The 14,003-nt window shown below is 46.0% G+C and overlaps 1 protein-coding gene across 9 annotated transcripts in view; it reads left to right on the plus strand.

Moving 5' to 3' along the window:
- Positions 1-14,003, plus strand: part of TIAM2 (TIAM Rac1 associated GEF 2) — a 264,916-nt gene that overhangs the window by 212,860 nt on the left and 38,053 nt on the right. For 8 of the 9 annotated variants that reach the window (XM_008974986.4, XM_055114256.2, XM_063605529.1 and 5 more), the window contains one exon: positions 5,650-5,753. In XM_008974986.4, the coding sequence (XP_008973234.4) occupies positions 5,650-5,753 (104 nt within the window). Of the gene's footprint in view, positions 1-5,649; positions 5,754-5,993; positions 11,414-14,003 lie in introns of those variants that run through there. The other variant, XM_008974993.4, reaches the window with a different exon arrangement.

Consider the following 14,003-nt stretch of genomic DNA (forward strand, 5'->3'; position numbering starts at 1 on the left):
TTTCTGGGCGACAGGAAAAAGAAATGGCAAAACCCACACATTTGCATATTAACTGTGCTAGGTTGGATTTGGAAATGATGTAACTGTACATTTTGAATTCAGATTACGAGCTGTGTGGGTGAGACAACCTTAACTTCAATATTTCCTGATATTTCTGTTTTTAAGTTGGTACCCAGGATGTCCCTTTAACAAATGTTTTGCCCTTTCGTTGTAAAGGATCTGGGGTTGCCAGTGACGTGGCTGACAGTGGTGCTAATGGGCCAGGTACTGACGCACAGTTCAGGAGGAAGCTGAATGACCAGGTGTCTCAAACCTAAAGCCAGATGTGTTCCCCAGTTGTCTGTAAGGAGCTATAGGCTGTGCAGAAGTGTAGGGAGGCAGGCATTTTCCGTGGTAGCCTGCCTGGACTGTCATCCTTGTCCACAGCATGGTTTTTTTTGTTGTTTTGAGATGGAATCTCGCTCTGGCGCCCAGGCTGGAGTGCAGTGGTGTGATCTCAGCTCACTGCAACCTCCACCTCCCGGGTTCAAGTGATTCTCCTGCCTCAGCCTGGGGTACAGGCACCCACCACCAGGCCCGGCTAATTTTTTGTATTTTTAGTAGAGATGGGGTTTCGCCATGTTAGCCAGGATGGTCTCGATCTCCTGACCTCGTGATCCGCCCCCCTCAGCCTCCTAAAGTGCTGGGATTACAGGCGTGAACCACTGTGCCCAGCCCACAGCATGTTGATTAAAGGAGAGAGATGGCCGAGCCTGGTCTCGTGATTGCTCTGGCCGTGGCACCTTGTACTTGGTGGATGCACAGTGTCTGGCACCCATGGGAATTAGGGGTAAATAAATGAAATGACACATCCAAATTGAGGGGACCAGACTGTAACTTGGGACATTGCAGCTCTGCTGGCTCAACTGCTGAGTAGAAGCTCTTGTTGGCTGTGCTAAATGTTAGATTTTTTCAAATTGCTAGACCTCTGCCCCAAACTGTTAATTTCCATGAGAAATGTGATGAGAAAGACAAAAGGGTATATTAACCAGATACAAATAGATAACTCTTGACTTGAATTTATAATTGATTTGCAGTCATATTGGCCAGAGGCTTTTTCTGGAGCGAGTCTGAACATCTGTACTGTGCAATGCTGAGTGCAGGGTGGGCAGGAAGCAAGTGCTTATTACTCTCTGATAAGGACAAAGAACCCCTAAAACATGTTGCACTGTATATGTCCTGATGAGGCTCTTCCAGGTGGGAAGCCAGATTTTCGCCTGGGAGGGGCAGGATATACTTACTCCTTTAGCAGCTGGTGCTCAGGATGTGGGCAGAATATAAGGGGGCTATGTATAGGCATTTGGCACCCAGGACAGGATGCCTGTTTCAAACAGCTTTGTAAATAAGCATTCGGATTTTACCAGCCTCCACTCTTTTTAAAGCCAGTCTTCTATTCTTCCAGAATGTACTTTTATCTCATGTCTCTTCTATAAAGAGCACTAAGGGCACCCTCCTTTTACGGGGATACAGGTCCTGGTGAAATTGGAGGCTCTCAGAGCTGGGGATGGCAGCTGTGGACACTGTCCAGCTCGGATTCTCCTGTGCTCCGTCATGTCCAGGACAGTGTTGGCACATTGCTGGTGGCTGCAGGGACTCTGTATGCGCAGATGCATTCCACCTGGGGGAAACTTGGGCAGTAGAACACCGCTGAGATTTCCTGTCTTGGCGGATCTCAGGAACTGTCCACAGCTGCCTTCTCTTCTCAGATCCCCAGGGCCAGCCTCAGTGGGAGCTGGTTCCTTTGGGCCATCCTATCCAAGCCTGTGCCTCAGAGAAAATCTGGTGGCACCCAAAGTTTCCTTGAAGTTAAGGGGTTCTAGGGGGCCTAAGGGAGCCTCACTGATTCAAAGCTAAGCCTTTATCCTGGAGTGAGCAGGGTTCTGACAGGAAGGGGTCAGTATTCTCTTACCAGGTACACGTTGCCCCCTTTCTCATGCTTACCTGAAACGAATCTCTTCTTCCCTAAGTGAATGAGTACCTCCTTGTCTCTTTTATAAGAAGCGAACAGTGGTTCGGGGAGTTTTCAGTGTTTAAGTTCCAAAATCTTGTGAAGAGATTGACTCAGATGACTCAGGATTCACTTGGCACCCGCTTTTGACATCAGCCATGCTATTTTCACTAGCATCCATCTGGCATCTTGGGCTCCAAAGCTCCTTATGCCCTTGCCACAGCTGATTTCTTGGTGGGACTCAAGGTCTTGTTCATCTTTGTATCCCTAGTACTTAGAACATGCCTGATGTACAGCAGGGGCTGTGAAATCCCCATCATCAATGAATGTGCATGTGGATCATATGTCCTATTTCCTGTACTTGATGTAACTCTTTGGAAATACCAAGTCTTCTTATTTACAAGGTAAAGGCAGCACTAATGCAAATTTGATTCTGTAACCTAGGTAATGCACTTCTACATTGTATGGCTTCTGTGACATGACTCTTTTTTGACGGCCTTATACTTCTTTTTAAATTCTCTATGAAAAGAAAGGTACCTCTCTTGAGAGTCACCCCCTCCTGTACCCTTATGCACTGATGTTTCCATGGTTCTCTCCTCGGTCCTCTTGATGTCATCCACCCCCTTGGCTTCACTGCTATGGAGTGATAGTCTGATGACTTCCAAATCCATGTCTCTGTGAAGGCCTTTCTGGGCTTTGGACTCTGGACTCCCCAACCACTGAAAATCTCCCACTGCATGGCCCACACGTGTCTCAGACTCAGCATTGCAGAAGCTAAGCTTGTTATCCCCACTTCTCCCCTTGCCGCATTCCCCATCTACCCAGTCACCTAGGACATAGAAACCAGGCGTCTCCCTCGATGCCTCTCTTTTCTGTATCTTCTTATATTTAATAAGTGACAAAGAGGGGACCCATAGAATCTACCTCCTCAAATGCTCAACCATCCCTTTTTTCTGTTGCTCTCTTCTGTGATCTTCTGGTCCTTACACCTTGTACCTGTGATGTCACTGTGACTTTCTTGTCCTCCATCCATCCGTCCATCGAGGACACTCTTCCATCTCTGCTCCACTCTGTGCAGCCACACTCGGCAAGTTCCCTGATGGTGCCCGGCTCCTCCTAGCACTGGCCTTTACTCAGGACACTTCCAGTCCTGGAATCCCCTCTCCCCGCTGCCCACCCCGCCTTGTCATCTTCAGCTTGAAAGTCAAATAAATATTCCTTCGACATAAAGGCTTTGCTCAAGTGTCTGCTCTCCTTTGAAGTGTTTTAAGGGCCCAGGGAGAATTAACTTGCTTCCTGAGTGTCCCCACTCAGCAGCCTGTGGGCTTTCCTCATATCATCTGTGACCCTTGGTTGCACTCATCTCTCTGCCTCCCCCTCCCTCACCAACTGCCTCTCCCCAGATTAGAAGCAGCCCGTGAGAGCATTTCACTCCTTTTTGCATCCCCAGCTCCTAGCACCGTGCCTGGAAAACAGCTGCTACTCAGGAAGTATGTGTTGAGTGCATGAACGGGGAGATACACTTAGGCTGGATACAGTAGGATTGAGGGCTACTGTTCTTTTGTGACTTACCTAGATTGGTCTCCCTTAAGCCAAGGTATACACATCAGAGAAAGGAGGCAGTCTTAAAGGACAGCAGTGGGTCACTTGTGGTTGAGGGTCTCATCTTACTTCCCGTGCAGTTAGCTTGTTGGTGAGGGGACTGCCTCTGTGTTGTGGCATTAGGGGACTAGAGGAGGCAGGCCCAAGTCTGCTTGCTTGTCATGGCTACTCAAAATTTCCCCAGGGACCCTTCATGCCTTTCGGGTCAGCACTGCCTTCCCTAGGCTAAGTTAACTCTGCAACCAACAACAGTGAGGTATGACCGAGATTATCTGTCTGGTCCTTACCTGGATGAGATTAGGGTGTCGGAAGAGGTAATGGAAGAAAAAAATTGGAGCTGCAGAATTCTGTAGATCATTATATGTTTTCCGGAGGCCTTCCCCTATCTTAGAAGTGAGTGCCTGTGTAGTGGTTGGTAATATCAGCATGAACCAGCTACTGGCATTCTTGTCTCTCAGCTGTCCCAACCTCCAGGGGTTCCCCTAGCTTCTAAAGGTTCTCCAGAAACCATCTTCCCTGCCCCCATCATGCTGGGCAGTTTCTTTGTTTGCAAGTCTATCCAAGCCTCTTGGGCCTAGATCAGCTCAGATTGATTGCTTGTTGTACCTAACTGGGATCAGAAACCATCTGGTTTCACCTAGTTGAGGGGACATTCTATCAAATACAAGAATTACAATGAAAACTTGTGTTATGTTTTGATAGAGGCTGGTCTTTCTGTCTCTATTGGAGAAGAGTGCTGAGGATGGGATGTGTGCTTCCAGTTGTAGGCTGGAAAACTATGTGTTCTACTTATTTCATATTATTTATTTAAATTTTTTAATGTTTTAATTTTTTTTTTTTTTTTTTTTTTTTTTGAGACGGAGTCTCGCTCTGTCGCCCAGGCTGGAGTGCAGTGGCACGATCTCGGCTCACTGCAAGCTCCGCCTCCCGGGTTCACGCCATTCTCCTGCCTCAGCCTCCCGAGTAGCTGGGACTACAGGCGCCCACCACCACGCCCGGCTAATTTTTTGTATTTTTAGTAGAGACGGGGTTTCACCGTGTTAGCCAGGATGGTCTCGATCTCCTGACCTCATGATCCGCCAATGTTTTAATTTTTAATTTACTTAAATTTAAAATTTTCATTTTTATTATTTTTATATTTTAATTATTACCCCCTCCTCTTCCTTCCCCTCCTCTTTCCTTTTCTTTCCTTTCTTGATAGGGTCTCATTCTGTCATCCAGGCTGGATTGCAGTGGCACGATTACTGCTCACTGCCGCCTCAAACTCCTGGGCTCAAGCCATCCTCCTGCCTCAGCCGTCCAAGTAGCTGGGATTATAGCCGCATACCACCATGCCTGATTGTGTTTATTTTTTTTTTTTCAATTTCTCGTAGAGACACTATGTAGTCTCACTATGTTGCCCAGGGTGGTCTCGAACTCCTGGTCTTAAGTGATTCTCTCGCCTTGGCCTCCCACAGGCCTGAGATTACGGGCATGAGCCACCACACCTGGCCCATATTATTTCTTAGCCTTTACTCTGGAAGTTAATAAGGGTTTACTGATCCTCTTGGGACTTTCAAGTTAGGATGAAATTGTGGTTGATGCCAGCACAAGAAACATGCTTGTAAATGAGCAAGTTGTAGATTAGAATAAGTATAATATTCCATCATTGGTTTCCAAGATTCCCTGGTAATTTTGCCTTCACTTAGCCAAAAATAGGGAAATACCAAGAAAGTTGTTGCTGTTTGATTGTAGGTCCAAATAAATTAGTTAAGACCAGAGCCTAGGGGAGCATAGTTCACACAACAATGAGAAGAGTGACAAGGTATTTAGGTCATTATTTTGACTGGTCTCTTTCGACCAAAACAGGCAGATGTTGCCTTTTCAATTAGCAAGACCCTAGATCTGTTTCAGAAACCCATCTGTATGCGTAATTGTAACCTCAGTGTCATTCAGGACTGCTCTGTACTGCCTCCTAGGTGGTTTTCTTCTTTCCTTTCTCCATGTGAGCCTTTAAACCGGGTGTTATTATTCTCTGCAAATGGCCAAACTCATGTATGTTTTTGTCATTTTTTATGCAGATTTCAGCAATGTCCCTGATATCACAACAGGTCTGAAAAGGAGTCAGACAGATGGCACTCTGGATCAGGTTTCCCACAGGGAGAAGATGGAGCAGACATTCAGGGTAAGATGCTGGCCCAAATCGCAAATCAAGAACCAGGCAGGCAAGTGTTAGTTCCCACCTTTACCCAAGGTGGGGAAAGGAGATGGAGTTACCTATCTCTAGGTCCAGCAGTTGATACAAACATACGTATATATGTTAAGGATACAGCTTCCTTATTTATGTATTTTTTTGAAGTGAAGTACTAATCGGAACCATTTGCTCTAGCCAGAACTCCTCCATGACTTCTGGTATGCCATCAAAGAGCGGTGCACACTCTGCTGTTCGTATATTGTGCTGGCTTTGCTTCGTGATTTTGACAAGGAAAACCTTGTCAAAAGGTGTTAATTACTATTCTCTTTCTTTCTTACTTTTTTTTTTGGCTGAAGATAAATTATTTTTGGAATGTTGTCATTTTGTGTGATAAAACGTATATAACATAAAATATGCCTTTTTTACTATTTTCAAGTGTATGCCTCTCTGTGGCATTAAGTATATTCACATTGGTTTGCAACCACCACCACCATCTAGAACATTTTCATTATTCCAGACAGAAACTCTGTACCCCTTAAACAATAACTCTCTATTTCCCCTGCTTTCATCTCCCTCATAACTTCGATTCCACTTTCTGTCTCATTTGCCAATTTCTAGGTGCCCCATATATTGGTGGAATCACAATATTTGTCCTTTTGTTTCTGGCTTATTTCACTTAACATATGTCTTCTGGGTTAATCCAGGTTGTGGCATGTGTCAGACTTTCATTCTTTTTTATGGCTGAGTAATATTCCATTATACGGATACACCACATTTTGTTTATTCATTCATCTGTTGATAGACACTTGGATTATTGCTGCTGTTGTGGATAATGCTGGAGTGAATGTTGGTGTAAGAGTTATCTGCGTGAATCCTTGTTTTCAGGCCAAGGAGTGGAATTGCCAGGTCATGTGGTGATTCTCTGTTTAGCTTTTTGAGGAACAGCCCATGGTCTCCCACAATGCTGCACTATTTGACGTTCCCAGCGGCAATGCAGGAGGCTTCTACTTCATCCACATCCTTGGCAGCATTTGTTACATTCCATTCCTTTCCTGCATTTTTAACTGTTTGTTGTCAGCTACCCTTTCAGAAATGGTCTGATTGACATAATCTGTGTTAATATCCAGTCCAGTTTTAATCGATTTTGAAATTATAAGTCTTCTGTATTTGTTTTTGTCTTAAATACAAAATAAGAATGGAAGAAATAGATGATAGGCATTTAAATGAAAGTTATAAAGTGGAACGATGCCTCGGTTGGGTTTAGACTAACACTATCACAAGATTCTTGGGGTATCACTTCACCAGCCGGAAACCTCTGTGGCCAAGGGTGCTTTTGCCCAAGTTTTGCTCGGGCCCACTAGGCCCACTCGACCTGGCAGGCTGTGCTCAACTTGCACTACTGGCCTGCATCCCATGCCTGCCAAGAGTGAGCAGAGTGGTGAGGGGGTGTCAGTGAGCACGTGTGGGGTCTGGCCACCACACACAGGCAGGAATGCTGGCTGTGGTGGGGCAGGCAGCAGCTGCAGGCTCTAGCACGGGCGCCGGTTCCCTGTGAAGCTATGGCTGGATCACACATATTACAAGCAGCTTCCATGGCCTGCATCGGTACCTGGAAGCTTGGAGATGCCAGGAACCGCGGAGCCCCAAAGAGGTTGGCATAGCCCCGGTTCTGGGAACTCCTAGGTCTGGGCTCCCTGAAGGGCTGCAGCTCTTCTCTCCTCCTCTTTTCTCTCCTTGTCACCTGTAATGTGGTGAGCAAGGGGCGTGTTTTGGCCCTGTTTGTGTTGTAGCTCTTTCAGCCCTGCCGTTAGGCAGGTCCCGAATTCTTGTCCCATGACCAGGAAGAAGGAGGTATGCGGACAAGGGGAGGGTGAGCAAGGTGAAGAGGAGCTTTATTGAGCTATAGAACAGCTCAGAGGAAACCCACAGTGGGTAGCTTCTCTCTGCAGGCTGGTTGTCCCATAGAGTGTTCACCTCTCAGCAGAGAGCAGACCCTGGAGTGGGTAGCTCCTCTCCACAGCTGGTTGTCTCATTGTCTCTTTGAGTCTGGCTGAGTCCAGGGCTCAGAGGGGTGGAAATGTGTACTGATTGGTCCATAGTGGCCATGAGCAGGCCCAGAAAAAGCTCCATAAGTTCCCACTCTGGTCTGTGGGACTGGCAGCCCAGCCCCCAGACTTCAGGCCTTCCCCGGCTTGAAGGTGGGGCTTTTCTGGGGACCCACTCCTTTCCACCCAGGAGCCTGTCTGCGTCCTGCCACTCTTCATGGTGCCCAGGCTGTTTGTGCCAAAGGGTGCCTGCAGGCCAGGGCCGAGCTGCCCTCAGTCCCCTCCTTGGCCTGCCTCCCATGCTCATTGGTGCCCAAAGTACAGCAGGGGGCTGGCATGTCAGCGCTGCCCTGAACGTGTCCACACATGGCTGGGTTGCAGCAGTGCCTGGGCTTGGACTCAACTTTGCTCCAAGAGCAGAGCGGGCACCAGGAGTAGGGAGAAACCAGGCAGTGGGAGCAGGCTACTTTCGAGCCTGTGGGGGCAATGGGTCCTTCCTAGGCCCCTGAGAGTGCAGAGATATCTGGGTCCACAGTCGCGGCTACGTGGCTGCAGCAGTGCCCGGGAGGGCGGGGCTCCTTCCTGCTCCTGGCCCCCAAGAGCACAGGGATGTCTGGGTCCGAAGCCACGGCTGGGCAGTCACAGCTGTGCCCGAGGAACACGAGGCTCCCGCCCTGCCACTTCAGGATTGGGTGGGGCTTCCACATTCTCAGCTCCTGCTGGCTCCATGGAACGCACAGCCCTGGCCGTGCCTCCCCCAGTGCAGCTGGCATCATCGCAGTGACTGTTCCAGATGGGCCACCGCTGCCATCAAGACCACCATGAGCCAGGCACATGGCACACCCATTGGAGGAACCATGTGGCATACCTTTTGGGGGTTGGTGACATCCCCTGTGTGTGAGGGACCAGGTTAGAGCCTGCCAGCTTCAGAACAGATGCTTCTGGTTCTGAAGTAGCTGGTTTGATGAAGCAGCTGTGGGCTCTCAGCCTCCCCTCTCTTCTCCCTTTCCCTTCCTCACTACCTGCTCTCTTCTCCCGTTTTCCATGCACCTTCTTCCAAATTTCTCCTCCCTCTCCTCCTCATTCCTCATGCAAAGCAAATGCTCAGCTGCCTTCGCTGGCCTGGTTATGTCCCAGGATGCAAGTTATTTTACAAAACTGAAATTCATCAGCATTTTTAGTCCTTCTACTTTGTTCTATCTCTAGTGGGTTATTTAATTTTGGGAACCCAATATCATATCTAATATTCATTAGCTTTTTAATGAAGCAGTGGATCCTAGAGCATCAAATAGATGTGTTTTGATAGCCTTGTCTTAAATTATTTTTAAATCTTATTTTAATAGTACAATAGATATGGGGTCTCACTATGTTGCTGAGGCTGGTCTCAAACTCCTGGGCTCAAGAGATCCTCCTGCCCCGGCCTCCTGAAGTACTGGAATTACAGGTGTGAGTCACTGTGCCTGGCCTGACTTAAAATTTTTTAGAAAATCAAATCCTCCTGAAACACTGATGGAGCAAGGCCATATATTTAAAAGTTAAGTGTGCCTGTGGGGGCCCTGGCACAGGATGGTAGCTTGGGGGAATCTCACTTAACACCGTGAGGGATAACGACTTCTCGTCTCTTATGATCTGCTTGAGTTACACATCAGAGCTCTTAAGAAGGAAATTGAATTTTTTCCCAAAGTTTATCTTAAGATTCAGCAAAATAGATATGCAAAAAGTTAGCACGTTAAGGCCATTGCCAACTCTGTTATTTAACAATGCCTATGGTAACTAAGCAAAACATTTACAAAGTGAACATTGGAGCATCAGAAATTTAGAAGAGGAGAGAAAGCTGCAATCAGGTTGAAATTGGGGCCGTCTGAGCTTCAATTTTCATTGCTAAAAGTGGAGAAAGGGGAAAGCAAATAATAACATCAACGAACACAGAAGAAAAAATTTTATTGAAAGAATATGAGCATGTTAAGCATTTGCTGTAAAATCCCTCTCAAGTCTAACGTAGTTATCACCTTACCTTTTTAATATATGAAGATTTCCATGTATAATGATAGATTTCAGTGCATTTTTAAAACTCTTTGGTAAATACCTAGCAGTTACTCAGTTTCCCTGTTCTTTGTTTCTTGGGAAAGAAGAATCAGTGGCCACCAAAAGTAAAAACTGTGGTGGACATTAGTGAAAAGAAAAAGAAAATTTCAAATTTAAGGATCCCATTTTTTTTTCTGTTCTGTGGTTTTTTAAAAAAAAAATTAAAAAAAATTTTTTTGAAACATCGTGTTATATCTAAAGCAATCCTCTTCTGGATTTTTTTTATTGTTTTAAATTTTGTTTTATTTTATTTTTTTGAGACAAGTTCTCACCCTGTTGTGCAGCCTGGAGTGCAGTGGTGTGATCTCGACTCACTGCTGCCTTGACCTCCTGGGCTCAAATGATCCTCCCACCTCAGCCTCGTAAGTAGCTGGGACCACAGGTGCCTGCCACCATGCCCGGATAATTCTGTCTATTTTTTGTAGAGACTAGGTCTCACTGTGTTGCCCAGTCTGGTCTCAAACTCCTGGGCTGGAGCAATACTCCTGCCTCAGCCTCCCAATGTGCTGGGATTACAGGTGTGAGTCACCCCACCCAGTCGTCTTCTGTTTTTGAAGTGGTGATGTGGGAGGTGTCTGGTGAATGCCTAGTGTGTGCTGGGAGTGGATTTTTTGGGACTCCCCCCGCCCCACCCCCTGTGCCATGTCCTCAGAAGGTGGTCTCTTCTCAGGGAGAAGATCTGCCTCTGTTTTCTGGGCTTCCTGCCCTAGCCCAACTGGTCTTCTCAGGGGTCATTAACTTCTTTTCAGATTAGACCCTGGTTGAACCTGGGCTGTTGGGGATATTTTACTAACAACTATTCTAGACATTAGAATAAAGAATAATTTCCCTTGAAAATCAAATGAAGCCTGGTTTGATGAAGCACAGCTGTACCCAGGGCTTTTGACAGCCCCGCAATTTCTGCAAATGGTTCCTAATTGATTGGCTTCTTCTCTGTAAGGGTGCCTATTACTGTCATAGCTCTTTGTGTGACCCTGTCAGCCTCTCCTGTAGGGGGGATTTTTTTCCCCAGTATTGTTAGCAATTAGCATGTGCTATTGTAATAGTTTGGAGTTTGAAAGAAATATACAATGTCCCTTTGGGTGAGGAGGTTGAAAGAGTTTTTGTTTTTTTCTGGGAACTTAAGGTATATTAAGCAGTCCCCACAGACATGCTGCCTGCACTCCACCTGCTGAGCTGGCTCTGAGGCTCAGGAGACGTGGCCCTCTGTGGTCCCGTTGTCTCCACGTCTGTGGTAACCCGGTGCCTTTCTAGAGCAGGCAGGCTCCCGGCATGGGTGGAAACAGAGCAGGGGGCCAGCTTCCCCCAATCACCGGTGCTGCTGTGGAGGAAGAGCTTGGTGGCGCTAGGACGTCCTTGTGAATGTGACTTGGAAGAGCAGTTTGGGATTTTTTTCATTGCCTGGGGATGAGAGGGAGAGACAACGTGTGTCTTACACATCTCCCAACAGCCGACTTAGATGTGATCCGTTCTCCCAGAGGGAGCAGGTTTCTTTGAACTTTTCCTTTTTATGTACAGCATGTAAGTAAACAAGGGCTTTGATTTTCATGGGTAAAGATTTTGATCCAAATGTAGGCATGCTTGCACGGTTTCCTTTTCTTGATTGAAAGTTGATTTTGCTCTAAAAATGTCTAAAGACTGATATGCAGATGAGAAGAGATGCCTTTCTCCCCAGAAGGGATTCTGACAGTGATCTTTACATGCTTTTTACAGCTAAGGATAAGAGAACTTCTTTTGGATACCCGTTCTGTGGCGCTGTCACTGTTCCTTTCTCATTCCAAAATCTTTAACTTCATCTCCGAAATAGTTCTTTCTTTTTGAAATATAAAGATATCAGAAAGGCCTAGGGAAATATTTACTCTGTAAAATATGCTTGAAAAGACAGGGAGGAATAATTTGAATATAGCAATTAATTGTATGCTTGTAAAATTTCCTTGGAGTATAGCACATATTAAGACTTATATTGGGTTTAATACTGTAAAAGAAAATTCACAAACATGAAACCCATTTTCTACAAGGTAAGCAGAGTTTTTAATTTAGTTAGTCTTGATGAAATAATTTTTCGGCTTTGTGGAAGAATTTTATGTAATCACCTAGTGTCGCTTTGGCAGGGATTATTTTTGCCGTTTGTAGGCGTGTTGATAGAACAGAGAGCATTGAGAATCTGGAGATACACAGCGTGACAACTGTGTGTTGTGCTCTTTGCAATTTAATCTTGTTTAAGATATAATTGATATATTTTGTCCTGTTTATTTTTTCTAGGCAGAAAAAAAAGAACGTGCACTAGTGGCTATGGTTTTTAGTGTACAGCGTGAACAAAACTTGCATTTAATATTTAATTTCTGCTCACCCACTTAGCTTAACCTTCTGAGTTTTTTTTTCACATGAATTGCTTTTAAGAGCTTGCCTATCTAAGAAGCTGAAGGAAAAGAAAAAATTATTGGACCACATGATTTGCTTTCCAGCATTCTTGGAGTTTTCGTCTTCCTTTGGTGTATACTTGCCTGCATTATTGCAAGATCTTTTTGGTTATGTTTTTGTTAGGCAGTCAAGCTAAAAGATAACTTATTTATAAACCGTAGTCTTTCTCCATGGTTGCTATTCAATAGATGAATAGAATCATGATCCTTTTCTTAAAACCAAACATGCCTATTTCTAAATGCAAGTTATGTGACTAAATTCCTATTGTAATGCACGGAGAGATGGCATCCTCAAGGCAAACGCTTTGTCCCTGAAAAATGGTTTGGGGTGTGGCAGTCTCCAGCAGGAAGACAATAATCTGTCACAAAGACCTAATTCCAGGTAGCCCTTTCTTGGAGGCAGTGGTATGTTGGAAAGAACTCGACCTGATGCTTAAACCTGAATTTGTATTCCCATCCACCACGCCTTATCATTATGTGACCTGGGGCAAGTTACCCAACCTTTCTAACCCTGTGTGTCCTCCTCTATAAATAAACATACCACCACCACCAACCCAGTGTTGTCAAAGGAATCACGTGAGATTATGTCCAACTAGGAGCACTGGAAGCAGGGGAGAGAGGATTAGGCTGTAAGCTGCCCCTTCCTGGTGTGTCTCCCGTGTATACGTGTGTGTGTGAAGGTTTTCCCTGTTGCTCACCTAATGGCCTCTTGATCTGAGATTCGATGTCAGGTAGGAAACTGAACAAATAGATGAGCATCTCAATAAAATGTTGTTGAAAGTAAGACGTGCATGCTTTGACCATCTCAGCCGCCCACCCGTGTTCTTGACCATCTCAGCCGTCCACCCGTGTTCTTGACCATCTCAGCCGCCCACCCCGTGTTCTTGACCATCTCAGCCGCCCACCCGTGTTCTTGACCATCTCAGCCGCCCACCCGTGTTCTTGACCATCTCAGCCGCCCACCCGTGTTCTTGACCATCTCAGCCGCCCACCCGTGTTCTTGACCATCTCAGCCGCCCACCCGTGTTCTTGACCATCTCAGCTGCCCACCTGTGTTCTCGAAGTTAGTGTCAGTGGTCAACTTCTCCCGAACCATCCCATGAGATGAAAATGAACTAGAAACCGAAAGCTGTAAGAATTGGGTCCTCTTTGTTGTCTGCATGGAGACAAAGTCTGCTCACCGTGTAGCTGCTTTTTTTTAATGTACAGTGTTGTAAATGGGTGAGCTTTTCCAAAGGGTTGCTTCAAGTGACCAAATAAAAATAGTGTATGTTAGATCTGCCTTTCCCTTTAGCAGGAGTAGGCTGTGAACACCGAGATGCTTAGTGAAGCCTGAGCGGCTCTGCCAGCCGAGGAGGGCTTGCAGACTTTGCCCCTCCTGGAAGAGAGGCGGCAAGGACACAGATCACCAGGGGCAGAGTTGGGCGGAGTGTGGCGCCAGCCCATATGCCTTATTCTGCCTCTCTAACGCCACACTTCCTTGGCAGAGACTTGGAGGCAAGTTTGTGGACTTGTTTGAAATGACTGTGCTGTTTTTGTTGGAGTCTCAAAGGCCATTTGATCTCTTTGAAGTGAGTTGGATTTTTTTTTTTTAAATTTCCTATTTTCCATGCTCCAGAGTATTTGTGCCCTGCTCTTCTTGGTCTATCCTTGGTCATTAGGGTGGATGTGTCAGGCAGATGCCAACCCCT

The sequence above is a fragment of the Pan paniscus genome, chromosome 5, assembly GCF_029289425.2.
Source record: "Pan paniscus chromosome 5, NHGRI_mPanPan1-v2.0_pri, whole genome shotgun sequence".
Lineage (NCBI taxonomy): Eukaryota > Metazoa > Chordata > Mammalia > Primates > Hominidae > Pan > Pan paniscus.